This window comes from Strigops habroptila, chromosome Z (assembly GCF_004027225.2).
Source record: "Strigops habroptila isolate Jane chromosome Z, bStrHab1.2.pri, whole genome shotgun sequence".
Taxonomy (NCBI): Eukaryota; Metazoa; Chordata; class Aves; order Psittaciformes; family Psittacidae; genus Strigops; species Strigops habroptila.
The window spans coordinates 76056021-76083606 of NC_044302.2; the positions used below are offsets into that span (position 1 = coordinate 76056021).

Below are 27586 nucleotides of genomic sequence, written 5' to 3' on the forward strand. Positions count from 1 at the left end.
CCGGTCTGTCGGGGCCAGCGCAGGGCCCGTCCCTCAGCACCCGTCCTGGGCACCTTCCTTTGAGGGAGGAGGACGAGTAGCCGAGGGCAGCGATGAAGGGGCTGAGCCACCTGCTCCGCGCCGGGAAGGACGCCACGCAGGGAGCTGCGGCAGCCATCCATGACGGCCGTGAGTGCGCGGGGGTTGGAGGCGAGGCAGCCCTGCTCTGTCCTGTCAGGGTGCCAGGAGGGGAGGCCCACCCGAGCCACCTTCTGCCTTAACCATGGAACAAAAGGGGTTGGGGGGGAAGGAAGAGATTAAACGTGAGCTTCTTTATATATAGGAGAAGACATCAGTGAGGATGTGTGGATGTGGGATCAGGATCTGGGGTTTGGCACCTCTGCTTTCCATGGGAAAGGTGAACTGCCCAACAGCCTGCTTTACCTGCAGCCCTGCAGCGGTCCGAGGAGGGTCGCTGGCATTAGCCACGTCCCTGGGGCTGAGCACTGCCAGCAGCTGCACAGCACACCTCTGTTTTGGGGGGCACACGGGATTCAGTCAGTCTGGTGGCCTCCTTGCACTCAGCAGCACAACTCCCGGTGAGGATTCAGCGTGCAAACCGGTTTGTGAAAGAACAGCCCTCTCTGCCGTGGGCTGCAATTACTGAAAACACGTTATTTGTGCAAACTGAGCGGTAATTGTTCAGCCCTGCCGCGGGCCTGTCCTGTGAGCACAGCGTGACAGCCGGGAGCCGTCCTCCGGGGCCGTGCTTCCTGATTCCAGGCTGGCGCAGAGGGCAGACAGAAAAGAAACAAGTGAAAAGTACAGTTGGACTCCGCAGGTAGTTTTTCCCATTACTTCTTCAAATTGGAAACAGTTATTCTAGAAAATGACTCTTGTGACTTAACAAAATACATGCTTTGCCCTGGTCATTTTATTTCCAGTAACAAGAAAATGCAGAAGAAAATATTACCAAACTATTAAGTATTTGATTACATTTTTGGAAATAATAGAGTAAAAAATATTTTTTTTGTTGTTTGAGTCTGAATATTGTTAGTGTTTTTGTATTTTTTCTCCTTGGAACTCTTCAGCCAATTCAAATTCCTGGTTTTTTAGCATGCGCTTTTTGAGACAATGACAGATTTCATCTTGTGAATGACCACAACAGGAAATTAAAGAAGGAGCAGGAGTAGGGAGGTGGAAAAATTGCCATTGTCGATGAGTATTGAAACCTCTGGTGCGCTCTTTTACTTTGTGGGAAGTCATCCTTACTTGTGTTATTACTGAAAAACAGATTAAGGCCACTAAAATAAGATGTAAATATGAGGAAAGAAAAATTGAAGGTACCTCAGAGCTTGAGTTTCTGGTGAAGAAGACTTTCTGTTTTCACGTCAACAAAGTCATTTACTTTTCTGCATCTTTTTACTTCCTTGCCCTTCCAAGAGAGGAGAGATGTTGGGATGTTCAATTTGCCGCGGACAGGACCCTCTACAAAGGAACTGAAGTGAAAATTATTACTTTATTAGCTCAAAAGAAAAATTGAATCTAATTTCTAATTATATAGTTACAATATAACCTGTGGGGCAGTAAGCCAGACATTTTATATGAAGCCAAAGAAAATAACCCCCCAAAAGACTGACAGCCACAAATACATAATCAGTTGCTGCTGTTCCTTGAAAATAGAGTGATTTCTAATAATGCAAGGACTGCCAACTCATGGAGACCCCAGCTTGGATAGAAAGCTTCCAGGAATCTGTAGTCCAAGAGCTCTATACTCCTGTAATTTCATTTATGAAAAAATCATTTTTCAAGAGCAGCAAAAGGTTGTACAGCAAGTCAGTGCCATAGTGTGTCTGGATTGCCACTGTTCTTAACGCCCGAGTTAAGATGTATTAAGAAAAAACACCCAGAGCAAAAGGCCTTTTTTTAACAGCATTTGGCCAATTCGTGACTTCTGGACGGAAGAGAAAAGATCAGTTATTAATTCTTTGTCAGAACTACAAAAAAAAATGTCCCGACCAATGTAGATACAGTAAAGAAATATAATTCTCTCTTGTTTCTTGAGGACAGTGCAAGTAAACTGTTGTTCCTGAATTATAGAATAGTTAGGGTTGGAAAGGACCTTAAGATCATCGGGTTCCAATCCCCTTGCCCATGGGCAGGGACACCTTCCACTAGACCAGGTTGTCCTTAGATGCAACAGCATTTATCTTTGCATCCTCATGTAAGATACATGTATGAGTGCTCATCAGCAGCCAGTAGGAATGAATGTGGCCTAACTGCAGCTAATTGGTGCCCTGCATTTTGTATTTACATGTTTGCCACAAAATTCCTTTGACCATGATACCCTGCAACCATTGTTTTACCGGTGTTTGAAATCAAGGTAGTGAAAGCTCTGCTGGATACTTCTTTAGGCTGCAGACTATGAAAACACACTTGTTTCACGACAAGTGAGACATTTATTCTGCAAAGATCCCTGTTCATGATGCTGATGTTGCTGTCAGCCACTCTCCTTATCACAGGCCCCCCTGTAGTGTATTCTGTGATTTCCAGAGGATTTTGGGAGGATGCTTCTGTCACTACAGGTGCTTGGATAATGTTATAGGAAAACTGGAAACAGTTCTGCAAATGTACAGTTTAATTTCTAGCTCATTTTGTATAGTACAACTGCAATTATTCCCACTGAGATAATAATCATGTAGAATGCCATTAAGTGAATGCCATACTGATTTTCTTTAGTATGCTCTGCAATTATAATGCTTCAAGCTCTATTCTCACTAGGCATTAACAAACTTAGACATAATGCAGTAGGATGAACTTTCATGAGTGGCCGCTAAGGAACAGATAATTGCTGCAGTTTCTAGCTCAACAGAGATCACTGTCCTCTTTGGTGATATTATTGGACACAGTGGCTTTCAGGCCAAAATCATCTAGATAGAAGATATCTAAGCAATTAACTTTTAAAGTGTCATATCCTAGGAAATTAAAAATATCTACTAACATTTTGCTACACTAATTTATTCTAAATGTTTCATTAAATGCTAAGGTAGGAACATGAGACATAATCTGACCTCTAAGTCAGCTAAACCAGTTATTAGACATTGGAATTTTATTTTCCAAAGTTACTGAGTATTATGAATCTAAGTGCATGCTGCGGCTACTTCAGTTGACCAAACAGATACTCATTTTTGGGTTTAGACATAAAAGGAAGGTCCCAATTTAATAGTAAATTCCACAGTATGGCCAAATTTTGAGTTCAAGTGCATATATCTTCCCCTACACCCTCTTCCCACCCCCCGTGAAACTCCTGATTTGTTTGTTGTTTTTTGGGGGTCGGGAGTTTTTTTTTCCTTCAGTGGGGTTATACCATCTGGTTACTGTTTGACATTTTTATGTGTTTTGACGGTGTGTTCTGTTTTCAAACAGAGCAACTTTTCCAAGAATAGGAAATAAATGCTTCAGTTTGTACTGTTTGCTGCTATGCCAGTAAAATATTTTGGGACCCATTTAGATGGCAGAGCTTCATGAATTAACTCCTGTTCCTGTGAGCAGTGCAAATAATAGTAATCCATGCTGTGAAAAGTCTACCTCTGTTTGCACTTAGAAGTTGGAACTAGAAACATCAGCCAGATGTCTCTAGAGGAGAAAAATGTGATCCTGGAACACCTCTATGATGAGAAGCAAATGATTCTCATAACATATGTAATCAGGACAAATAAGAGAAAGTAACGGTATCATAATTTCTTATGTTGGTTATGGCTATTTTTTCAATAATACAAATTTTTCATCATGTTTTTCCACAGTATTGCCAGATGAGAGAGAATTTCAATATGCTGCTAAAATGAACAATTTGGAAACTATGGAAAAGCTGTTTGAAAAGAATGTTAATATAAATGCTGTAGATACTGTGAGTATGAAGCATCTGACAGATCACAGATCTGTAATATGACTTCTTGGCGTTGCATGGTGGAATGACAGCATGCTAGCCTTGTCAACTGCAAGGTGCTGAGGCTGCAGGAGTCCCCACTAGGACCTCATTAAGAAATATTTCATGCGTCCAGCATGTTCAGTAGGACTTGTGCAGTGTAGCTCACAGGTCTTTAATCACTAGTCTGTCCGTCACAGGAACTAAGGAACTAAAGATTTAGGAACTAAGGACTTCTGAATTGTGGTTTCTGCTTTACTATTTACTCTGTGTTCTAATTTCTTGAGTTCCCCGTTTTTCAGAGCAAGAGGACTTAACCTCACAGTCACTTTGAGAATGAATTTATGCTGCTAGCATTACAAATTTCAAGTGTGAAGTGTTCCATTCAGTTTGTAAGGAACCACAGAAGCATTCTACCATACCCTCTGGCCCCAGGCTGAGATCAGAGTTCAGATTTACCGTAGACAGATTAAAATGCATTTCTTGTGCTGATATCAGCTCTAGGCCTAATATATGAGGATGTATACTTCACAGTAACAAAATGTAGTGCTGTGTTCCACAGGAGAGGTAGTTCTACAGCAATGGAGCGGTCATGATATCAATCTGGGAGTTGCGGAGAACAGTTTGCCCTCGGTGGCTATGTATAAATCATCTACCCATGAACATCAAGTGTTACTTAATCATTGGTTCTGAAAAACCTTACTTCCCATGCCCGTGTGCATATTTTCCCACTGGAGAATTGAGGAAGTAGCACAGGTGCATTGCTTGGTTTGTTTAGAGGATAGAGGGAGAAAAAAATTTCTTCTCAGTAAACTTCTCTTGAACAATGAGAGTGTTCCCATCAATTACGTAGTACTCTAAAAAGTCACTTTAAAAAAAGTTCTTTCTTCTTTATTGCTTTCCATAACTCAGGAAATTAAACTGAATACTTTTCCAGCCCAGCAGTTTGAGTCTTTACTCTGTCATTCTAAAATCAGACCAATAGTACAAGAGATTTACTAACATAGCTGCATGGGTGTTGAGCGTTGATTGATTCTCCTAGTGGGGACGTAGCTTATACCGGCCAAACTTTTCTTTTGTTCGTGTTGATCATTCCTGCCCCTGCACTGCCAAGGCAAATAAGCAAGGCTGCCAAAAGGTGAGTTTTGTTGATAGAACTATTTCTAGAGGCAAGAGGCTTTTTCTGGCATAAATGCATGTCATAAATCCCACCTTTGTATGATTTTAATGCATACAGCTGTAAACTTAAACTTATTCATGGATAAGTCAGCTGGTCTGCATAGATGCTCAAGAGGACAAACCCAAACTTACTTTTAAAGTTAACTGTTTAAATCAGTTCTAAATCCTTGTATGTAAACTCTTCAGTGAATTACGTTAAACCCAATTATGTTAACTTTACCTGGAAGCAAAACTCTTTCCACTAAAGTTTAATGCAATTTAACCAATCCTTTTTAAATTCACACCATTAATTACTTTAAAGGAAAATTAATCAAGTGTTCCTTAGAAGCACTGAACCTATTCACCTGTGTAAAATGACTCGCTGTTGGCAACTGGAAGCTTTCATTTACATACATAATGACTCAGCCTGGCAAGGTGACTAATACCAAGTAGGGGAGCAATCTCGTCATGCATTGCAGAGAGATAATCAAAAGCAAGGAAGATACCAAAAGCAAATCTAATTGTGTAAATCTAGCCCTCAGCTTTTCAAATCACATCATATAATAAAATAGTAAACATGGATGCTTTTGTACAGCATGCATCTCCTCTAGGCAGGATATGATTACTTAATCACATTTTGACATTTCAGGAAGGGATGGTGCTATGTAAAGTAACTAAATCATTCTGGTTTTACAAGAAATGTTTAAGATCAATGCCTCAATTCCATCCAAGGCAACAAAAATGCAGATAAAGACTAAGTATAGCTGTTGAAAGAGAAATATGTGAACATATATGTATTAACAAGTACATTTGTTAATCAGAGAATTCAGAAATCCTGATCACCTGCACTATGAAAAGAGCTGTATTATGGACCTGACAACCAAAGCTTTGCTTATTTCAGCTGAAGCGCACTGCATTCCATTTTGCTGTTGCAAGAAGTCATGTATCAGTGGTGGATTTTCTTCTCCATCACAAAGCTAGACTTGACATGGCAGATCAGGTAAGCTGGTTTGCATGTTTTGATTCACACAATGTAGGAACACCTTAGGGGAAAAGTAAAAGTAGATATTTGCCTCATGCTCCCTATTTTACAAAATTAAGTGCTTGTTGTAAATGCTTAATTTTGTCTTAAGACTGCACATGTTTATAAGGCAAAATACTGTCAGAGATAAAATGCATTGCCCAGAGGTTTGGCTACGCTGCATACTTGAGTGAGCGCAAGAGTGGTTGAAGTCACTTGTGCAAATGTACGATCTGTGGTAGTTGTGTATTAATCATTGGCCACTTTATATGAAAGCAATCACTGAAAGTAAAAATCAGCTTTGGGGATGGCTAGGAGCTCAGAAAGTAACTCCTTGTGTTCTTCCCCTCCATTTTTATGTGAGTAGCTTAATGCAAAACCATCAGCTACGCTGCAGCCTCCAAGACATTAAGAGTTTAGCAGTGTATGGCTGATTTGGTTGGGCCAGATGGTGATCCACAGTGCAAGATTTATTCAGATAGTAGAACCAAATGTATGGTATGTTATTAAGGAACAGGCTATTCAAACTAGGAGTTTTCCAGTGAACTGAGTAATGAAAATAGATGAATCATTTACATTTTCCCCCTGTCCCTGTCATGGCAAGCATCCTGCTTTCCAAAGTGTTATACCAACAAGCATAAAAACTGTTCCTGTTCTCCATTAGAGATGGAAGTCAGCCTTTTTATTCCTCATTTACAGAGGAGAAACTGGGTAAAGGTTATAACTGCTAAGGAAGTGCCTTGCTCCCTCTTGCTATGTTTATATTCCTTTGACCTCATCTCTTAGACCAGGTATTTTTATGATGGAATAGAGAGTGTCTTGTGTTTACACAGCACATAGCACAGTGAGCCATGATTTATGCTGCTGCACCTGAACACAGTACACACAAATTGAGGAAGAGATGTGGAGAAGCTAGAGATGTCTGTGGCCAAGATGGGAGACACTGTCTGGAAGTTCCTTATCTCTATTCCTTTTGGCTCTAAAAAGTTAACAACGGAGTTACTTTTTTTTTTCTTTTCTGTAGAAAAATAACTTTTTAGAGAATTTGAAAGACAAGGAAACTTAAAAAAACAGAGCTAACTAGCAAATTATGGTGACTCATGGAAAGACAGTCATTACATATAATACCTGAAATGTCATCCACTGCAGCCAGTGCTAACTACGTGGTTTCTGGGAAGAGAAAATCATTTCCAGGTAGTATTTAATTCCTCCATCACAAAATGGGATCAGTCATTTCCTGGAAGACCTTTTGTTAAGAAGAGGGGCAGCCTGAACGTTTAGCTAGGTCTTGATGCATGACATTTAGCTTAATGTAAGTGAAATGAATCCCACTCGCACTGCCAGGTGTTAATACTGATTTTCTAAGAGCCTCCAGAGCAGAACCCACTTATATACTGAATTAAGAAAAAAAATTTAAAGAAATCCGTCACGAGGTATTTTGGAGGTAATTTCTGCCTGTATCATTTTATTTGAAGCACGGCCTGACAGTGATTCATCTTGCAGCTTGGACTGGAAATCTGGATATAATGCGAAAATTAGTTAAAGCAGGAGCTGATCAAAAGGCTAAGAATGAGGTTTGTTGATTACAAATTTTTACCAACTCTAAACATGTTTATGCTGGGAAAAAAATCAGACTTGTTCTTACAGAGTTGCTTATGGTTTTTCAGGAAGGAATGAATGTACTGCACTTTGCAGCTCAGAACAACAGTGTTAAAATAGTTGATTATGTTCTCCAAGATCTCCATCTGAATGACTTGAACAAGCCTGATGGGGTACAGTATGTTTCTTTTTGTTTATTTCTAGATGTCCTGAAGCATCTGTTGTGGACAAAACAATCTTAACTTTGGGAATTTCAATGAATTTTAATTTACTGCCAGCTATATAAACATTTAATTATTGATTTGGGTATTGAGAAACAAGTAAGACAAACAGCCAGACAAGCACTTAGGGCAAACACTTTTCCTCCCTTTTTGGCTCTCTCAGCTGAACTCCAGACACCTCTCTTGCCCCGCTGCTCTTGCTTTCACTGCATGGGACACTCAGTCCTATCCGCGAGGTGGTGGAAAGCAGAGGAGGTTGGGGTCTGTCCACAGTGGTTTCCTATTTTTTCAGTCTTTGCTTCTTACTCTTTTCCACTGTTGTAGAAAGGGTTCTTTCATGGGCTGCAGTCACCCCGTGGGTGTACCTTCTCCTGAGTCTCCTCTTTTGCATCCTCTGATGTCCTCTCCTGTATCTTCCCTTGTGCATTCTCCCTGCAGCAGTGACCAGCCTTTCTTAAACACGTTTTCACCGAGGTATCATGCGCTTCTCTGATGGCATGAGTGCTGACACATGGTTAATACGGGGTCAGTTTTGTCCCTTGTGGACCCATCTGGACACGGCTGTAACCAGCATAGGGCAGTCTCTGACCTCCTCCCACACAATTCACCCTTGCAGCCCCCTGTCCTTACCAAAACCTGCCAGTTATGGCCAACATGGGCATATTTCACCAACACAGAACATAAAACTATGTGCAGCCATCCAAAAGAGGTGCACCAGCTTTGTAACAGTGCCAGGGCATTGTCTTCATAAGGTTTGCTGTGTTTTGATTTTTCCTTCCCACAGCGTAGTGGTCTCACTTTGAAGGTTTACTTAGCTAAGTAGGGTATTTTATCTTTACATGAGGAAGTTTATTCTTGTAGGATCTCTCGACAACAGAACAAAGGTTCCCTGTATTTTTTTTAAAGACTTGAATTGTGTTGACGCAGTCATGCAAAATTCTGGATTTTTTCCACACTAGACAAGGCACAGAGTTAATTTAACAAAAGAAATCTTTGTGGCTTAGGCCTTGGGAAAAGAAAGGTGAGGAAGAATCTTCTTTATGTTGAGGTTATTTCATAATTATCTATTAGTTGCTTGCATTTTTTTTTTTTTCTGGGACATTTGATATAGGCCACTACCAGGTGGTGAAGCCATCTAGCTGTTTGATTAGATGACCTCACTGTCTGACCAGTGGCATGGTTTTGTGTCAAGATAACTTTCTGCAGTTGAGCTGTAAACAGCTGGAAAAATTTTTGTTAGTTTAAGCAGCACTAAAAAAACCCCACAATGTACAGCACTAAATTCAGGCTCCTGGATAAAACATCTGAGATATGACTGTTCTGGTCTGTGCTTGAAGAATTCAGATCATGTTATGGCATGGAAATGAATCTTCCAGCTTCTTTACTGCCTGTTTCTGAGCATCCTCAGACTTTTAATGACACATGTCTTCTGATAAATATTTTCATATTGAGAATAATTAAATATTTTGAGCACATTTTCTACCTTGTTACCATTTATGAACAATTTTCAAATATTTTCTTCAGTGTATGCAAGATTTGTAATCTGGTTTTTTACACTAAATATTGCAAATTTTTTTAATTCTTACTCTTGTGTATATCTACTTTTTTAAATCTACTTGATCATATATAATTTGTTATGCAGAATACACATATGCATGCCATATATCTAGTATCTGGAAGCAAAGTATTTTTACTTTCAATAACAGTGTTTCTTTGTTTTCTAGAAAGGTAAAAAGCCATTCCTTCTGGCATCTGAAAAAGGCCATGTTGACATGATAAACAATTTGATTACTCTGAAGCTGTTTACATCTGAAAAAGATAAGGTAAAGGTTTCTTTTTCACAGAAGTACAACTGAACATGTGCTTATGAAAGATTACTTTGTTTCAGTGTAGTTATTATGCAACCAAGTATTGTAGATAAACTATACAGATGTGCTGGTAATGATATTCATTGGACCAACGAACAGGTAACATGATGATTCTTCAGTAATTAAGGGAAGGCAGTGGGACTTCTGGTCTTACTGCCAGGAGACTTTTCCATACACATTAGTAATTCATGTAAAGTAAGACCAGCATATGCTGTTTGTTGGGAGAAGTGGGAAAGTCTGGTGATTAAGGTGTTAGCTTCTCTACTGGGAGATCATGTTCCTGTTTTTCACTCTGCTTGACTGTGTCTTTGTGTCACTGCTAAATCCCACATGACTAATTTTTCCAAGTTGTTTAAATATGTCAAGATGCAAATAAACACCCATGAGGATTTTTCAGAAGTGCGTTAACACTTCAATCTGATTGAGTTTGCTTCTGAAACTGAATTTTAAGGTATCTAAATGTCTTTCAAAGTTTCCTCACTCGATATACGTAGAATGCGCAAGTTGGTATTTCTCTGCAGCTGAGACATTGCAAGGATAAAGACACTAAAAATTGTGAAATGGACAGACGCTGCATTTATAGAACCATATAAGTAAGCACCCAAGAAGAGATGGTGGGTTTTTTGGTATTCTGGTAATAGTTTAAAAGCTGCAGTGTAACCCAGAGCTCTACATGCTAAGGAGTTTATCAGTAGATGTTAGAAGACAGTGTTGTTCCAGACATCTAGCAGGCTGAAGGTATAAACAGCAACCATGGGAGGCAAATGCTATGATCCTATAGAGTAAGTAGTTAAGAAGCCAGGACAGAAATTCATCTCCTAAAAGCAATCACACTGTATCCATAATTACTAAAAAGGACTTCCTTTCCCCCCAGCTTCCCCCCGCCTCCCCTCAGTGCTGTGAATGAAAAGCTGTTCTGGACTCTAATTTCTCTGAGGGTTAGGGTTAGTCTAAATTCCAGCTTCAGGGAGTTTTTAGCCAGTTTGATACTCTTTCTTGTTTCAGCATGGTCTTTTAGCTCAAACCCTAATGCTCTTCCTGAACTTGCTCTTTATTTTTATTTGTTTGCTGGTGTGTGGGTTTTTTTTCTTAATTAGCTAGTGAGAAATTATATTGATGGTGAAGGAGATTGAAGATTGTGATGTTGGCATCAAAGTCACTAGAAGTTTCTATATGCTTACCTAGTTTTTGGCCGTTAATCTTTAAATCAGTGATCTTGAGGGCTTCGTGTTATCCCCATCATTGTAGAACCTGGTACCCAAAGTTTTCTTCTGATTAATTCTTTAGGAGGTAGAATTTTAGGTCTTTTCGGTGGTCATACACTACAGTTTTCACAATATGAGACAACCAGCTACGTCAGCAGGGTCATGTCTACATACACATGAAAAGGCCCCTTTCATTTTAGTCTCGATCTTGGAACATACTTCTCCTTGTGTGTAGAAGAGAAATGTATGCAAAAAACCAAAGGCTTTGTGTTGCTTTTACTTGATGTTTTAACTTCATTCTTTTGGCTTCATTTTTGTTTCACAATATACTGTCTGATGTTTTAATTTCAAGGAGGGAAACACAGCATTGCATCTAGCAGCCAAAAATGGTCACGATGAAGTTGTAGGAATTCTGCTCGAACAGTGGGGGGAAATAAATGACCTCAATGAGGTAAGGGCACAGAATTTACTGAAATACATAAAGTTAGAGATTTGAAAGATCAACTAAATAAAATTTTAAAGAAATAAATATTGCACTGAGTAGACTTCATTAGTTCTGCTGCTTTTCTAGTACCTTTGCATCCTGTTTTATTGTACCTCCTTCAATAAATCCAGCTCCGTTAACTCCTTTACTGGCTCTTCCTCTGTCTTTTGTTCCTCACACAGTGGCCTCCCCTCCATCTCATATGCCCTTGCATAACTACTGGTAGAAAGAAACAGCGGAAGGCCTAACCTCCACCTTGCTTCCTGTCCTCCAACATTTCTGGCCATGTAATCCCATTCCTTTTACCATCTCTGGTGCTTCTCAGGCTATTCGCTGAGGCAGTTCATTGTGCACACCCAGCACATACCATCACAGACACCTTGGCAAAGAGGTCTCAGGTTTGTACGTTGATCATCTGATCTCAGTTGATTGCACAGAACTGGCAGCAGACACTGCCTCCCCACTTTTTCTTTCCTGATGAGCTTTTCTGTCAGTGCTGGTGAGCTCAGCTCAGCCAGCACATTCATAAGTTGCACGGTAGCTGTGAAAATTGTATCCCTGATCTGATGCACTCATGAACTTAATTTTTGAGGCTTAAAGTAGGGGTGAAGGAGAGAAATGCACGCTAACTACTCAGCTCAGCTTTCCTCCTTTGCAGAGTCCTCGTGTCTTCTGTTTCTTCTGTGGGGCAGCTGGAATGAACTAGGCAAGTTAATTCATTTTGTTGTGGCTGGCATGCCCACTGCAGGAACGTGCCACATAGTTGATAGTCTGTTCTGCTGGCCCAGCTCACGAAATGAATTCCCACTCCTGCGCAGGGCCCTCCTCTTGCTTAATCAGCAACAGATTCATGGATCAATGGTTTCTCTCTTATCCAACCTGTCTGTTATTTCCAGCTATGCAAGCTCTGAGGGACAGGAATCCCTTTGAAATGTGAAGCCCTGGTGTTTCCAAGCCTTGTCCAACAATGTTGCTTCTGCACTCAAACTTCTACTGTTTGTATCCCTCCCTTGTCGTGTCTAGTGGCGTGACCTTCCTGTCCAGCTGGAGATGTTCTGGTCCATGAGTAAACCACTGTATGAAGTTTACCAGAATAACAGTGGCAGGAGTTTAAGCAAAGAAGAATCAGGATTTATTGATGCTTCTGTGAATGCTGAAACACCAGAGTAACTTTCAGTAAAGCTTTATGTGTTTTAGGAGCTGAGAAGTAGGGATTAGATCATTGTGCAGCTGATATAACTTATTTTAGAGACTTACTATGGAGACTTGGAGACTCTTTCAGAGTGAGAAGATTTGAAATATATATGCAACAGGATTATTTCTGCTAAAAGTGCACCTTATAACTAGCACTAGAGTTGGGAATTCATCAGAAATCCGTGGCATTGGAGTGATGGAAATTGGTCCTGATGATATGTGCTAGTGTGCTAACAGCATTGCCTGGAGTTGAACAGCAGAAATTGCTACCTGCTGTCTTTGTTTCTGTGCTTGTTGCTTGCAATCTTCTTTCATAAGAGTGTGATTAATATTTATGAAATAGCTGTCTGTATCATAAACCTTACTGTACATCTGCCCTCATAAATATCATCTGCCACTTAAGTATTGGTGAGTTCCCATTTCATTTAAGAGTTAATTTAGGAGCCTTCAGGTTGTGTTCTTGTGTGATGATCACCTCTTTTCTCTTGAGCTGGATGAGTCTTATTGAGCTAACCTGTTTTGTGTCATAGCCTTACACTCAGGTGTCTTAAATTGGAACAGATATTTTCTCTCTATTGGTTTAGAACGGAGAAACTCCATTTTACTTGTCTGTTGAAGGAGGTCATGAAAAATGTGCTGAGCTCTTGCTGGAAGCAGGGAGTGACATCAATGTTCTAACTCAAGTATGTACACAGTATCCCACCAGCACACAGGTACTGGGACATCCTGGCCTGTGGGAAGGACCTTCTCTTCTCTATTCTGTGTGTGCTAACAGTATATTTGCTCTGCTTATTTTTATGAAATAGTAAAAAAATAATTAATAAAATAGAATTGGGGATGTAGAGAGTGCTAACAGAATACAACTGATGTGGAAGAAATATAGCATAGGTTTATTTGATGGAGTACTGAAGTGGAGATCTTTTATTTACTGTACGTCCAATAGTACAACACATGACTAGGAAATGTAACCAGCTAGGGTAATTGAAAATCCTCCTTTTTGGCAGCATATAGGACTGAGCTGGTGGCAAACCTGTTCTCCACATCTGGTTCCTGGACTTTAGTCCAGCTTACATCTGTTGAATGGTGTTAGCTTGCCTGCTGCGAGAAGGTTATGATTCCAGCAGACTGAGAGCTTGTTTGTCTTAGCAGAATTAACTGAAAATTTTCTACTGGTTTATTTTTTAAAGTTTGTTAATGTCACTGTAGTTGCTTGTTAAAGGTCAAACTGAAGTAACAGATGAGGAGACATGCTGGCATTGTCATTGTCCATGACACAGGATAGCTGGCAATGCTGACTCATCAGTTTCTTAAAAGAGATTAAAAAGGACTATAGAATACTGTTGGTTTTAGCACGTTTGTTGTGTTATAATAAAAGTGGGAAGTTCCTTCAGTATTTACAAAACCACCATCATGCTAACAGCCACCAATCCACTTCGGTTTACTTCATTTTGTCAAAGGGAGTTTTTTGGGGAAAGGGAATTATAACACAAATTTAAATGAAAGATTTTCCTATATTGATAGCTCTCTTTAGAACTGTTTTTCCAGCAACAAAAACATAAGTTTTTGCTGTCTATACCATTTGTTTCAGAACAATAGCAGTGCTTTGGAGATTGCAATTCAGAATGGACATCTATCCTTGGTTACTTTTCTTATTGGTAAGAATATTGACTTGGTTCCTAAACCTGAGGTGAGTGTATATCACTAACTATTCTGTTGTTCAGCCTGTCCTGTCTTTTATGACCTTCCTTCGGAATTTAGATGACTGAAGGAGATTGACTAGTTCCTTAACATTTTTACTATACATGTTATGTGGTTTATGGATGTTGGTTAGCAATATGTATGGACCAAAAAAGACAAGGTCCTGTTGCACAAACCCAGCGAGCGCCTGGGCAGACTGGTGCAGTGCAGTGTAGAGGTGGCCAGGCTAAGCCAAGGACCAGACATTAAGAGAAGACAAGTGAAGTACCCTGCTTGAACTAAGCAGCAGTAATGCAGGCCTCCCTGTGTGCCATGAGCAGAGTTAACACTTGTAACTGATTTAGAATGAAGGTAAATACAAGGTAAACAAACACTTCAGTGCTTTCGCCCTCTACACTCAAAGCATTTACCTTCAAAATCTACCACTATTCTTAGCAGTTTAAAAGGGAAGAAGTATTTCTAGTATTAAAATCTTGTCTCAATTTAGATGTTACAGTTTTTGTTACATCTGAGATTTTCTGTGTATAGGAAATTAATTTCTGCTTCTACAGTACAGGATGAAAATAGCACCTGGGCTTTGTGACTTATGCCACGATCACTGGCCTGTTGTGTAATGTTATCAAGGAAGAACAATTTATGATGTGCTTGCAATTTGAAGATGAGATAGTTGTTGTGCTGTCTGTTCTCTTCAGCTTTCTGTAGCAGAAGCAACTCGTAAAATTGTAACTTACATTTTGGAAACATTTCCAGTGCAGCATTGCATAAGAGCTTGCTTTATTTTTCCATAGCCCTGAAGAAATGGTTGTGGTTTATAAAGACACTAATGAACTGGTGTCTGGCACCCATCAATGACGCTGGTATGGGATTATTCTTTAGCTGTGTTTAACAAGAAACTGACAACTCACAGGTTCAGCATACAAAGTGATCTTGCCCATCTAATGGCTGGATTGTGACTGGTGGTGTATCTGTGCCCCGGTTATTCTAATAATAATCTCTCAAAGAAAGTAAAACCAAATTAATTTCTTTCTAGCTATAATTTGCTTTGTATAAATACAAAGTTTCATATGAAGTCAGTTTCATATGAAGAATATTTCCAGCAGCAGTATGTGACAAGAGTTTATTCCCAGAAAGTAGTTTTTGACATCTGTTTACCCAACAGAGAATTAATCTGCCTCCAACCTATTCAACGGAGGGCAAACCCACTTTTCTGAGGGAACAGAAATATTGTCCTTAGCTCTCTATTGTCAGCCAAGGGTAGCAGTATATCCAAGGTATGAATACATCAGAGGAGTGCCTTGCTGTGTTCCCCAGTGGTGACACACTGATACTCAGCCCGTGCACTCAACATTCCCAGGTTCCTTGGTTACTGTTTGTTTACCCACTGCTGAAGTGTTGCAGGAGCTGGCTACCATGTTTGGCTTAACTCCACACCTCAAGGTGTGTTTTCTGCATTCTAGAACCTCTGCTAGAGCATATTGCCTTTCCAAAGGGTGGATTTTAACAAAAACCTCTTTCTTGTTTAAATGGACATCTAATAATGTACCAAGTATAATAGTTTATTATTTTCCCTTCGCAGCAGAAGAATTCCCCTCTCCATTTAGCAGTCATCAGTAATCATCTACCAGTAGTAAAAAGCCTCTTGGATGTCAATCATGATATAAACTCCTTGAATCACGTAAGAAAAGCTGGGAATTAATGTAACTTCACTGCTAACAAGGAGATTATGTGGATTTTGCTTGAAATATATATTTTTTTTTCCTCATGAGCTCAGGGTACAAAAAAATAGGAAGGAAGAGGCAGTTCCCTCCTTATCTTTTTGCGTGTGTGCGTTTGTATTAGTCACTGGTACATGCTGTGCTAGTATTGTTTCTGCAAGATAAGGATAGCAAAATGCTATATACTCAAAAAATATTTGGGTTAATTTATTATTCAAGTGTTACAATTCATGTGTAATAAACGACAGAAATGTCTCAAGGGTATTGATCTCAGATAGAAAACCAGTACAGAGGGTCACTTGACTGGGATGGAGTTAATTTTTTTAATAGCAACCCATAGTGTGCTGTGTTTCAGATTTGTGACCAAAGCAGTGCTGGTAAGGCAGAGTGTTTCAGCTGTTACTGAACTGTGCTTGCACAGCATCAAGGCCTTCTCTGTTTCGCACTCTGCTTCCCCCTGGGAGTTGGCTGGGGTCGGGCAAGAGGTTCGGAGGGGACACAACCGGCAGATGGCCAGAGCTGCTCCACACAACACAACCTCACACTGACTGATGAGGTCACAGGTGTGTGGTGGAATCGGTTAGTGCATTTGGATGCTAACTGAAAGTTTGTGGTTTGAGCCCACCCAGGGACACCGGCACCTGTTTTCTCCACTTTTACCAGGATAATTTTGTTTCTGCTTGGTGCCAGTGGTCTTTGGAGGCCTAGCTGGCTGTTGGCCAGTTCACTGTAGACCACTGCTGATCCCCTCAGGTGCTGGGTACCCTCCTGTGTGGAAGGCTGTGTGATGCTGATGTATATACTTTGGTCCTGGCTTGCTTGATGCCTTTTTTGCTGTACAAAACCTCCTATAGTTGTTAATGACCATTTTCAGCTTTTGCTGTGTTGTGTATCACTTTGGCTTTTCCCAGGAAATCCATGATAAAAGCACTGGCCTTGAGCCTAATCTAGTATTTTTTTGCCTTTTGCTGCTGCTGTACAGGTACTCAGAGAACCTTCTCTTGGAGATAATCAGCAATTACACCTTCCCCCTTCTCTCCTTGGAGAGATGCTTTGTGGAGAGAGGAATGAATGGCACCTACCCCTTCTTCTCCTCCAGGACAGGTCTCTCCCACCTTCTCGTAGTGGCTACTCAGTTCGCTGAATATCCTTGTGTAATCAGACTGTTCATACTAGTGTGTGTTGTGAGCCTGATTTTGACTATTGTTCATACTGTTCATTAGTTGTTTAACTAACTGGGAATGGCACACAGGAATGTGCCCAGAGGCAGTCAAGCCTAGTGTGTCAGGGTGTGTGGAAGGAGTTGAGCAGGTGCCTGAGACTGTTGTCACCTTCAACAGCTTGGGATTTCATAGTGGAACAGGAATGTAGTCGCAGGTAATTGGTACACTATTTGGCGGAGGGGAGCCTTATGTGTCCCATTGAAACACAATGACTTCTAATGCTCTGTTGGGGCCTGCCCCATGCCTACTGAGCTGCCACCCAGGGCCCTCAAAAGAAAAGGAGGGTCGCCTGATCAAGGAGCACACAAAGGGACACTGAGAAGGTCACCTACTCTGAAGCCACCCATACAGACACTGGAGGTCACTCAATCTGAGGGCATACACAGTATCTTAACCAGAGATCCAGCCTTCAAATAGTTGCTCTTGTATTCAAGAAGAAATGGTGGAAGCAGATGTCGACTTGGTTAGTAAGAGAAACAGCAGCTCCTGCTGAGGGATGGGAAGGGGAAGAACTAGAAGAGGCAGCCTGGCCTGCTGCAGGACAGGAGAAGAAAAAGGCAGGAATGACAAAAGAGGCAGAAACTACCTGGTCCCCTTCCCTGGAGACCTATGAGATGATAGGCAGCAAGTATTCACCCATCAGCAGGGTGAGTCTATTGCTACCTCTTTGCTCCAGTGTTTGGAAGTAGGGAAGCCCAGCAGCTGGGGTCCATCTTTAGGGACTACAGGATTAACAAAGGGATCGGAAGAGAGGCAGTCACCTGCAAGTCTCTGGAGATGGCTCTTTCTGAGCACAAATGCAAGGTGGCTCCTCAAAGAAGGTATTGTAAACCAGCAAGGCAAGTAGACTACCACAAAAGAAGGTATCCAGTATCTGAGGGAGTTAATGGTGGTGCAGGTGGTTTACAGCAACCTGGCCAACAACCAGGCCTCCAAAGATCTGGATGATATCCAGGGCTCATGGCCAGTGGCAGAAGTTTGTACAGAGGTCGTGGATGTTGTACACTGGTGTCCTGGCCACAATGGACTGGGCAGACACTGAGGCACTAGCTGTGTACAGACCAGCCTGCCAGCTGTGACCCTTCAAAGTGAATCTCTCTTCCTCCTCCCCATCAACCCTACACCTCAGCTGTGGAAAGACTGTCCCACCAGGTCTCTCAAGTCCCACATTGGGCACTGTGGTTCCCTGCTGGGGAAACGCACCCTGGACTCCCACGTGTCATGTGGGGATGCTCCCCACAATAGTAACAAGGACTAGTCTTTGCGAAATCTGTAGTTTGCCTCTTCCTGTTGATCATTTCATTGCTAAAGATTAATTTGTACACATTTTAATAGCAGACAGAGGCTGTAATTCATGACTGGAGTCAAGTGTGACAATAAGCTCTTCTGCCACATGAAATAGAGAGTTTTGTTCTTGAACACAGAAATGTTCCATGCTTTGTCCCTAGCATGTCTGAAGTTACATACGTTAGCTACACGCATATCTCTAAATTACTGCAGCAAAGAAAGTAGGATGTATTGTTGGGGGAAATTTATGAGGTCATGCGGTCACAGTGTGTATTCCCAAAAGAGCTGATGAGAGACTCCAAGGTGGAACCCTGAGGCTGGTGTTTCTTGGTGTGTAAGGTCTTGGTGTTTGACTCTGCAAACTTTAACTGAAGATTTAAAGACCAAAAAAGTTATCAGTTCTGCAGAATGTGGACTTGCAACATCAGAGAAGCGCAGGCACAAAACCTTCAACTTAAAAGGATGCTGTGTCACATGAAACATGTTATGGGACATGTCCGAAGATACACAGGGCTTCCACAAATGGCAATATATCTTATTTGCTGCTGCATTACACCCGCAGATGTCTGGAATTTCTTATTCTAATATTCTGCAGAAGGATAAATAACTTTGGGTGAATGCAACTGGGTAGTGACTACACAACCCTCATTTCAGACCTGAAGATTAGACTTGAAGCTGAATGCCCCTTTCTATATTTCTGCATTCTTGTTAATCATGTGGTCTTGTTTAATCCTTTCTTTCTTTTTTTTCTCCTTTTTTTGGGGGCATGTGTGTGGTTTAAGGTTCACTGAACCCATTGTGGAGCTGTTAGGCATCTGCTACATATCGTCATTTTGTAGTAGTACTGGCTAACAAACCCTGTTGTAGTGTTAAAAATGGTGGATGTCCAGTTGTCTTTGCATTAATTTCAGCTGGGAAGAGGTTAGTCAAGAGGATAGTATGGGTGGGGGTTGGCAGCTGCATGAAGCACTCTGTCCAAAACACCTCATTTTAAGAGGGAAGAGAGAGAGCTTGTTAAATTACAGTACATTACAGGGGTATGACAGTGACTTTTTCCTGAGCCAGCTGGAACTCCTGCCTGGTTTTCCTGCAGAGATCCCAGATGCTGTCTTATTTGTCTGGAACAAAACTGGCAGGTAGATAATTCAGAAGTGAAATTATTTCATTCTGTTCAGTGTTTTCTTTCCAACGCCATCTCATGTTGTGAATCTTCTTCAGATTCAGATTATGAGCACTCTAAGAGGGAATTTGGCTTATTGTATTTATTTGGTGTCATTAATTGCAGAGGCAGGAAACCCCTCTACATCTGGCAGCTGATCTTGGCAACGTGGAGCTGGTGGAAGTGCTGCTGAAGGCAGGCTGCGATCTCAGGGCTGTGGATAAGGTAGATTGCATTCCCCACACATGCAAGGAGTATGTGATTTTATGTTTTGCGTTACAACCTTCTTCTCAGAGATGCAGAAAGCACTTGTTGGCAGTCGTCTTTCCTAGGTAAAGCTGTTGTTACAAAGGAAGTCTCCTTTTTATATTGCCTTATGCAGCTTGCAGAGATCTGAAATGGTTTTAGTGAAGAGGCTTCCAAGCTTCCTAGTTTGATGGATACACCCTGCTGCCAAAGACCTCTGCTGGAAAAAAGCACTAGGCTTATGGAGTGGAAAACAGCCTGTGGCTGTTGTAACTGTGTGCCCACAGCGTTCATTGCCGGGAGAGGCACAGGTACTGCCAGCTTCTAACTGCAGTAATGGCAAGATTCCCTTTACCATTCCAGGCCATCTGGATGGTGCTGTGTCCTTGAGAAGACATCCCAGGTCTGCTCAAGCGGGTGCTTAGATGCTCTTGCTGATGTTCAGCCTGGAAAGACTTAGGCAAGAATGGCAATGGCTGGAAGAAGTGCCAAAGCAAAGAGCCTCTGCGGAAGTGCTTTTGAAAGGACAAAGTACCAAATCCAGCTTTTACAAATTCTGCCAAATTCTGCAAGACTGAGCTTCCCCTTTTTATTCTGTTACCACTATACTGATTTTCTGTATAACTGGATTTACAGATTTGGTGTTTATCATGAGCAAAATCTAGCTCTTCAGTAATTTAAAAAAGTAATTTTCATGCACAAAACTGTCCTGATGAGGAGGGAAGCTTTATGGGCTAGGATCATCACATGAGGCTCAAGGCCCTAAGTGCAAATGACATGGTTGATGTGTTTTGAGAGTCTGAGGTAAGATGCTGCATTGTTAAGCCTTGACAGTTATGCCTAACTGTTATGTCTTAATTGTTAAGCCTTCCCACTCAGAGTCGTGCCTACACTAGCTGGAGAGCTGCAGTTCTCATATGGGCTAACCCCGAATGAAATCTTGTCCACTTTAGTTAGTGCCTTTGCCATGGGAAAATTTGTTTCCACCTAGTCGTATTCCAAAGATAGGCAGCGAAAGTTACTTCTTACTGCCTGTTTTGACCTTAAGCACCTGCAAGCCTTTGGGCTGGGTAGTGCCCCAGTATTACAGCAAGTTGACATTGTTCAGGGCATGTCATGAGAACACGGTTCTGAGCCAGCACGAGTTCTGTCACCTTTCTGCACTGGTTTTATTTCTAGGAGTAGCTTGACCCTTGCCTGTTTGCTGGATGACCCCTGAGGACATGCCACTGCTGGGAACATTTGAAAGTTCAGGTCTCTTTGAGCCGAATTGTTGCCAAGGTGCTAAAAATGTTCCCATCCTCACTAAACAGTAGGCAGGAAAAGGAGAGCCAGCTTTGGTTGCATTCCTGGCCTGCATGCCCTGGCAGCAACAGTCCTCAGGTCTCCAGAGCGTGTCATACGTCTGCATGAGTCACAAGCTGTTATGGCTAAAGAAATGCTCCCCTGGGAGCTCTTCCTTCCTCCCTCCCATCTGCAGAGATAATGGTTGTTGGTTGCCATTGGTAGTGCAGAGACTTGTGCGCACAATCTGGTGTGCAAGACTGCTGTGCCACATGTGCAGCAGGATGCCAGCAGTGCCTGCACTAGCACAGGAGGCCAGAAACAACCCCTCTTTCCACCCCCTTCACCTCCCTGCGAAGTGCAGAGCACCTTTCCAGGGCTGGGGCCCAAGGAGCTCTTGTGGTCTCTGGACTCTTCACATACAAAGTATGTCTATGCTATAAAAACTTTATGAAATGTAAATTCCTTGGCTTCCAATGTGATACTTTTCTAAAAACAGGCTAATTAGAATGATCTCGAGCAAAGTCTGGAGCTAGAACTCAAAAGGGAACTTCGTAATAGCTGGAAAGTTGAAATGCCTTATAATTTAATTACTGAACCTTTTAATTAAGGGCTTGGCTTCTTTTAGGTCTAATTTTCCAGAACGCTTATCACTTGATGTGGGGAGAATAACCTGAATGCTTAAATCTGAGGCAGTTCCACTAATGCAAATTGCCTGAAAATAGACAATTGCAGAGAGAAGTGGGCAGTTGCAGTCCTCTGCAGCTAGAATTAAAGCAATGGCTTTTAATTCCTTTGGCTGCCTGTAGTACTTGTAAAACATCTGTTTGCTGAAACATTCAGTGTCCTCACTTCAGTAGTCACAAGAAAGGAATTCCCCCACTCTCTTTCTATTCTGTGACCCAGTTTCTCTTACCATCTGAAACAAGACACGTTTGCCCTGAAAGTTGGAGGTTTCCAACCTTGCCAGCCTACCCATCTGAAATGCCTTAACCATAAAGTGGGAATAGACTCTACGTGTAGTGTTTCTCAGCCTGTGGGCGCCTGGGCTTGCAGCAGGCACTTGGAAGCAGTGATTGGGAAGCCACAAGCTGGTATGAAGTACGCAGCAGTCTGAGTGCAGGATGTTTCTGAGAGCAGCTGTACCTCAACAGAAACTCTGTGGGGGTAGTTCAATGCTGGAAAAAATTGACCACTCTGGGCTGGGGGATACGGATCCTGCAAAGCACAAAACTTTGATTGTAGCTACGCTGAAGCCATAAAACTGTAGAAATACATTTTCTTGAGAAGAAGGGGAATGGCTCTGTAAACAAACCTCCTGTTTCTTCTATCATATGCTTATCTTCATGTATAAGAGATAACATTCTGATTCACTGTTTCTGCTTTCAGCATGGAAAAACTGCACTAGCTGTGGCATCCAGGAGCAATCATGCCCTCATTGTAGATATGATCATTAAAGCAGAAAGGTATTATGCCATGAAACAGGTAAGAGATGCTTTTCATTACACTGAGGAGAACACTAAAGGAGTACAGCCGATTCTGATCCTGAAGTGCTTTTTGCCTGAGGTGGTTCCTTTTGGCAAGCTGCAAGATAAGCTTCCAGCCTTGATAAATTGGTTTATGTGGACTTCATGTCATAGTTTTGACACAATACAGTTTAAAATCCCTAAGCTCTCTCAGATACACTGTTTGTTCGCAGACAGGTCCTGGTGAGGCAGTAAAAGGCATCTCCTGTAGCATCCACCCTAAAACCTGCAAGAAAGAAGATGCTAACACAATTTATCTATATGTCAAGCAAAGTAAATCTGTGAGCACCAGAGCTAGCAAACCAGGGCAAAAGGACTAGCGAAAGGAATTCACTTGACTGCCAGCTCTTGTGCTTCGCTGCTGAGCTGCCACACAAATATCTAACTTCATTATCACTCTTGCTCACTGCCAGTGAGTGTTTGTTGTACCAGGTTAGCCAAGTGCCTCCCATACTTGGGTGATATAAGCATATGGATCCTGCCCGAGTGCTGGCACATGAATTAGCCATTTTTACCACCCCACTTCCTCCCTACATGTCCAAAATCCGTGATACTTCATGTTACAGGGCATTGCACTGGTAAATCACAGATCTAGATTAATTATAATGAAAAACACCTCCATGAACTCTCTGTGTTCTGCATATTTGATTTGCACCAGTTCAGCTGGAGTTGTCAGGTGCATTACTGTTTCTTTTGGCTTAAAGGGGGAATTAGAAGTAATCTGTTGCCAAAGAAGACATGACAAGTCTGACTGCAGTGAGCCCTTAATGCTCCTAACTCTTAGCATTGTTTACTGAATTGCCTGAGGAGAAAAGAAGATATTTAAGCAGATGGTCTTCCTCAAGAGCTCCACAGATGTTAGGAATAGAAACAAAAGTGTCTGTATCCCATTACTACAAGCACAGCCTTTGGGAGCTGCTTAGATCTTACAGTTATGGAATATGATGTTGCTCAGGTGGCTTTACCATATAAGAAACTAGAGCGTTTTGAACCATTATTTTGAGAACTTTTTGTTACATTGAGCTGCCTTACCATCTGTGACAAGGCATTAGTTACAAAAGGAAATGTCACGTTGCAGTGAGGAAGTGCACATGATACTAATGTGTGGGAGTGCCTTGTTCTCTCCATTTGCCCTTTTTTCTATTTGTTTGCCTGTAGGTTTTTTGTTGGTTTTGTTTTTCTAAACCTCAGAAGAGAAACACTGAACCAGGGAGAGCCTGAAGCTGTCTGGTAGAGTGTCTTGAACCTCACTGTGCATGTATCAGGAAGCATGCAATAAAGTTTGCAGTAGAAAAATGGAATCAAACATACATGACAAAGCTTGGTTACTGAATTAAGAGTATTTTTTCTTGCAAGACTCTCATAAGGTTAGGAAAAAACCCTGTTTTATTTTTCTGAATTTAATCTGGAACAGAATATTTTATGCTTAGCACTTTAAAATGTGGCATGCTGCCATTTCCTTTTTGCTTAGTATCTGCTTTGTAATCCCGTACCAACTTCCTGAAGACATTTTTCACTTTGGAGGCTGATTTGAAACAAGACTAGCACATAAACAAAAAGAAATACAAAAGTAGTTTGAGCTTACCTACACTAGGAATGAGACCTTCCCGTGGGCACTGCTCAGCTAAGGCTGAAATCACTGCTAGATTTTAAATGTTGCTTTTGCAGAGGTGTCCAAACATGAAGCAACCCCATTACTCCTGTATCATGCATATAGTAGCAACATCACTTTTCATTTGGAGGGTGCTTGTGGTTTTGGTTTCTAATTTTGCTTATGCTGGCAGTAAAACTAGATACAGGTTCAATCCACATGTGCTTACTGGTGCTTGGACACTTTGCTGAATGGGGCTCCACACACTATACCAAATGACAGCTCATGCTGCCACCAAATGACCTGGTAGTCCCCGCTTCAGGCAAGCTGAGCTGATGGGCAGAGGCGGAACAGCCTGAGCAGCACCATGCTGATAGTGCCTAGCCTCTTCTCAGGGAGAGGTCAACACTTCGTGAAGCAAGAAAAAAGAGAAAGCTGCGCTTGAAACCCAGCCATGTTCAAAACGTGGCATACAAAGTAGACAGAGCAAATGAGCACAGCAGTACCGGCATGGTACTTGCTGTTACTTGGTATAGTGTTATCAAGTGCCAAAGAAAGGAAGTAGTTCATTTTGCATTTAACTTAATATGACATAGCAATAGACATAGGAAGGATTTGTTTCCATTATATTACTCAGACTGTAATATCATCATCCGTGCTGACGCATCTTCTAAAAAGCTCAACTAGCCAAATACGGCTCCTTTACCTGCACTGAACAAATCACTTGTCAGCAGCTACATGTGGCTGTACAGGACATAGCGTTCACTGATCGCTAAGCAAAGTTCCCAGCTTCATTACAACATTTATCATCTGCTTTCTTCTTCAGGAACATCTAGTTCATAGTGATGACAGGTCAGACTTCAGCTTGTCCTTCAAGCAAGATCACAGTACACAGACCAAGCAGATCCGTTCCTCCCTTTGGAATCTAGCATATAACCAGTTAAACCCCCAGGAATGGAAAAAACTGGCCCTGTTCTGGAAGTTCACGGGTGAACAAATTAGAGCTATTGAAGAACAATGGACAGGTAACAATATCTGAATCGCTAGACATAATATGTAAGCTATAAAAACCACAAGGCAGAATGACTTTTTAAACTACGTGAGTATCAGATACACACTGGCCATACTGCTCTTATTCAAATCATGAATAAGAGCAGTGAGTGGGTACAAGCCTTGTCCCTGGTTCCTGGGTAGCGGTGCTGCAGCAGTACAGGCCACATCTGTTCTCCCTCTTGGCCTGAAGGAACCTTCATCTTTGGAAATCAAAACCAGGAACAGTGAGTGGTATGGAAGGGTCTTGCAGGTCATGCTGCAAGTGAGGACCCGAGGAACCTCGTGACAAGTGAAGACCTTGTTCACACAGCTGTCTTGACAGCTGCCATGAAACAGCACTTTTTTGTTTCAGGCCTCTCAAGTGCTGGAAAGCCATACTTTTACAGCATGCGTTGTACTTGCTTACTATTCCTCCACAGTATATTTCATACATAGAGGAAAAATGAAAGAAAAAATCATATTAAGATGTATTAGCTTTTTCCTCCCTTTACAGTAGTCTTAGAATAAAACTATAATTTGTTTGTTTGCTTTTTAAACTTTGTAAGCCTCAGTCTTCATTTTGCTTTCAGGCGAGAAATAGTTAAATGAGTAGGTTTAAAAACCTGTTGGAACTCTGAAAGTACAAAAGCACAAAATATCCTGTTTCTAGCATACGGAACAGACAAATGCTTTGTGTATTGCATAGGGAAAAAAAGTTACAAGGAACATGGAAATAGAATGTTGCTCATCTGGTTACATGGTATGCTGCTGGCTCGTCAGAATCCTGTCAAGCACATATACGAAGATCTGGTGGAAGCAGGATTTCAGCCTTTAGCTGGTAAGCTGTTAGAGACCACCTTACACTGTCCTCTGCCAGGCTGCAGTGCAGTGCAGAGGCGCCTGCTGCTGCTGGGAAGGTGTAGCTGTGGCAGAGCTGTGGGACAGTCTTCCTTCCTTCCACTGTGCCCTTGCTGGGGGCTGACATTCCTTTAGGAAGAGCATTTAAGCAAGACTTGTGATTTCTAAGGGAAGAGAAAGATGTGTAAACTTTGCTTCCCTCCTTTGTCCTGCAAGCAGATGGATTGGCTGTTCCTTAGGTAGGTTAGTTTGACCCTGTGAAAAGCAGAGCATGTCAACCAAGCGTTTTCTCCTCTTACTTTACAGAGAACATCAGAGCTGCAAGTAGCACTGGCATGGACACGACAAAATGTGCTGTTTCATGAGTTCATCAGTAAAACATGGCGTATCTGATGGACTTACATGCCAGGTGGAAAGTGACTTCCAAATACAGATAGTATCTTTTCTGGAAACAAAAACCTATTTTGAAGTTGTATGACTTTTTCCAAGCTAGAAGAACTTGCACTCCTGAAATATTGGTTAGTTCTCTCATAAGCCTGCTATACAATGATTCAAAGAATTAAAGAGTGAATGGCTGGCAATGTATTACTATACTGATAAGCAAAAACTGCACTCCTCTGTCTCCCCCCCAGTTTCTACACCTGGCTTAACATTGATACACTAATTCTGTACTGGAAGTGCAAATTAAGCTATTTTGTGTTTGACATGAAATGTAAATGAGATGTTTTCTATCTGAATAAAATTCAATTTAATAAGTGAAAATTATATGTATAAATCAACACTTCCAGAAATAGGTTGGCACCTGGCCTCATTTGGGATTTAGGTTTATATAAAGTCTTGCTAGGATTATAGTGTTCCTGTCACAAGAGGGCTTTTCTCTTGTTTAAATAGTGCTATGATTAGGACAAGTCTTCCTTCTTCAGCAGTTGATTTATGTAGTGAAAATACACAAAAATATCTTATTTAAAACCATGTGTGGCTGGCCTATCATGGCATAACCTTGAATACATACTCAAAAAAGAACATTTTATATTTAATACATCTAGCAATTATTTACCTATTTCTTGTTCATGTCTTGAATTAAGACTTGGTAGTGTCTTGCTGAAAATGTTTAAAGGTTTCCTCATTACTGAATATATTTCATATCTGAAAAATTATATAGCATGTCTCGCTGTAGTCTTCTCTAACAACATAGCAATAGTTTTATCATGTAATGGAATAATTGAATTGCCTTGTCTGTGTGTATATAGCTAGCAATATTTCATACTGAATATTACTGTTTGTACTAAAAAGATAATGATTTGTGTCTTAGT

At 41.3% G+C, this 27586-nt stretch overlaps 1 protein-coding gene across 1 annotated transcript; it reads left to right on the forward strand.

Moving 5' to 3' along the window:
• On the forward strand, positions 1-27333 carry ANKDD1B (ankyrin repeat and death domain containing 1B). The gene is made up of 15 exons (XM_030470879.1): positions 1-168; positions 3783-3886; positions 5964-6062; positions 7559-7657; positions 7751-7855; positions 9628-9726; positions 11329-11427; positions 13239-13337; positions 14243-14341; positions 15929-16027; positions 19863-19961; positions 22656-22751; positions 25210-25408; positions 26122-26253; positions 26580-27333. The coding sequence occupies exons 1-15, from the start codon at positions 93-95 to the stop codon at positions 26636-26638; spliced, it is 1563 nt and encodes a 520-aa protein (XP_030326739.1). The 5' UTR covers positions 1-92; the 3' UTR covers positions 26639-27333.
• The last annotated feature ends 253 nt before the right edge of the window (positions 27334-27586 follow it).

Bases quoted from the DNA above. Each gene is read 5' to 3' on its own strand.
- ANKDD1B (XM_030470879.1), top strand. From the start codon at position 93: ATGAAGGGGCTGAGCCACCTGCTCCGCGCCGGGAAGGACGCCACGCAG. The intron at 7,856-9,627 runs GTACAGTATGTT...TTTGTTTTCTAG, and splicing joins ACTTGAACAAGCCTGATGGG to AAAGGTAAAAAGCCATTCCT. The intron at 14,342-15,928 runs GTGAGTGTATAT...TTCCCTTCGCAG, and splicing joins ACTTGGTTCCTAAACCTGAG to CAGAAGAATTCCCCTCTCCA.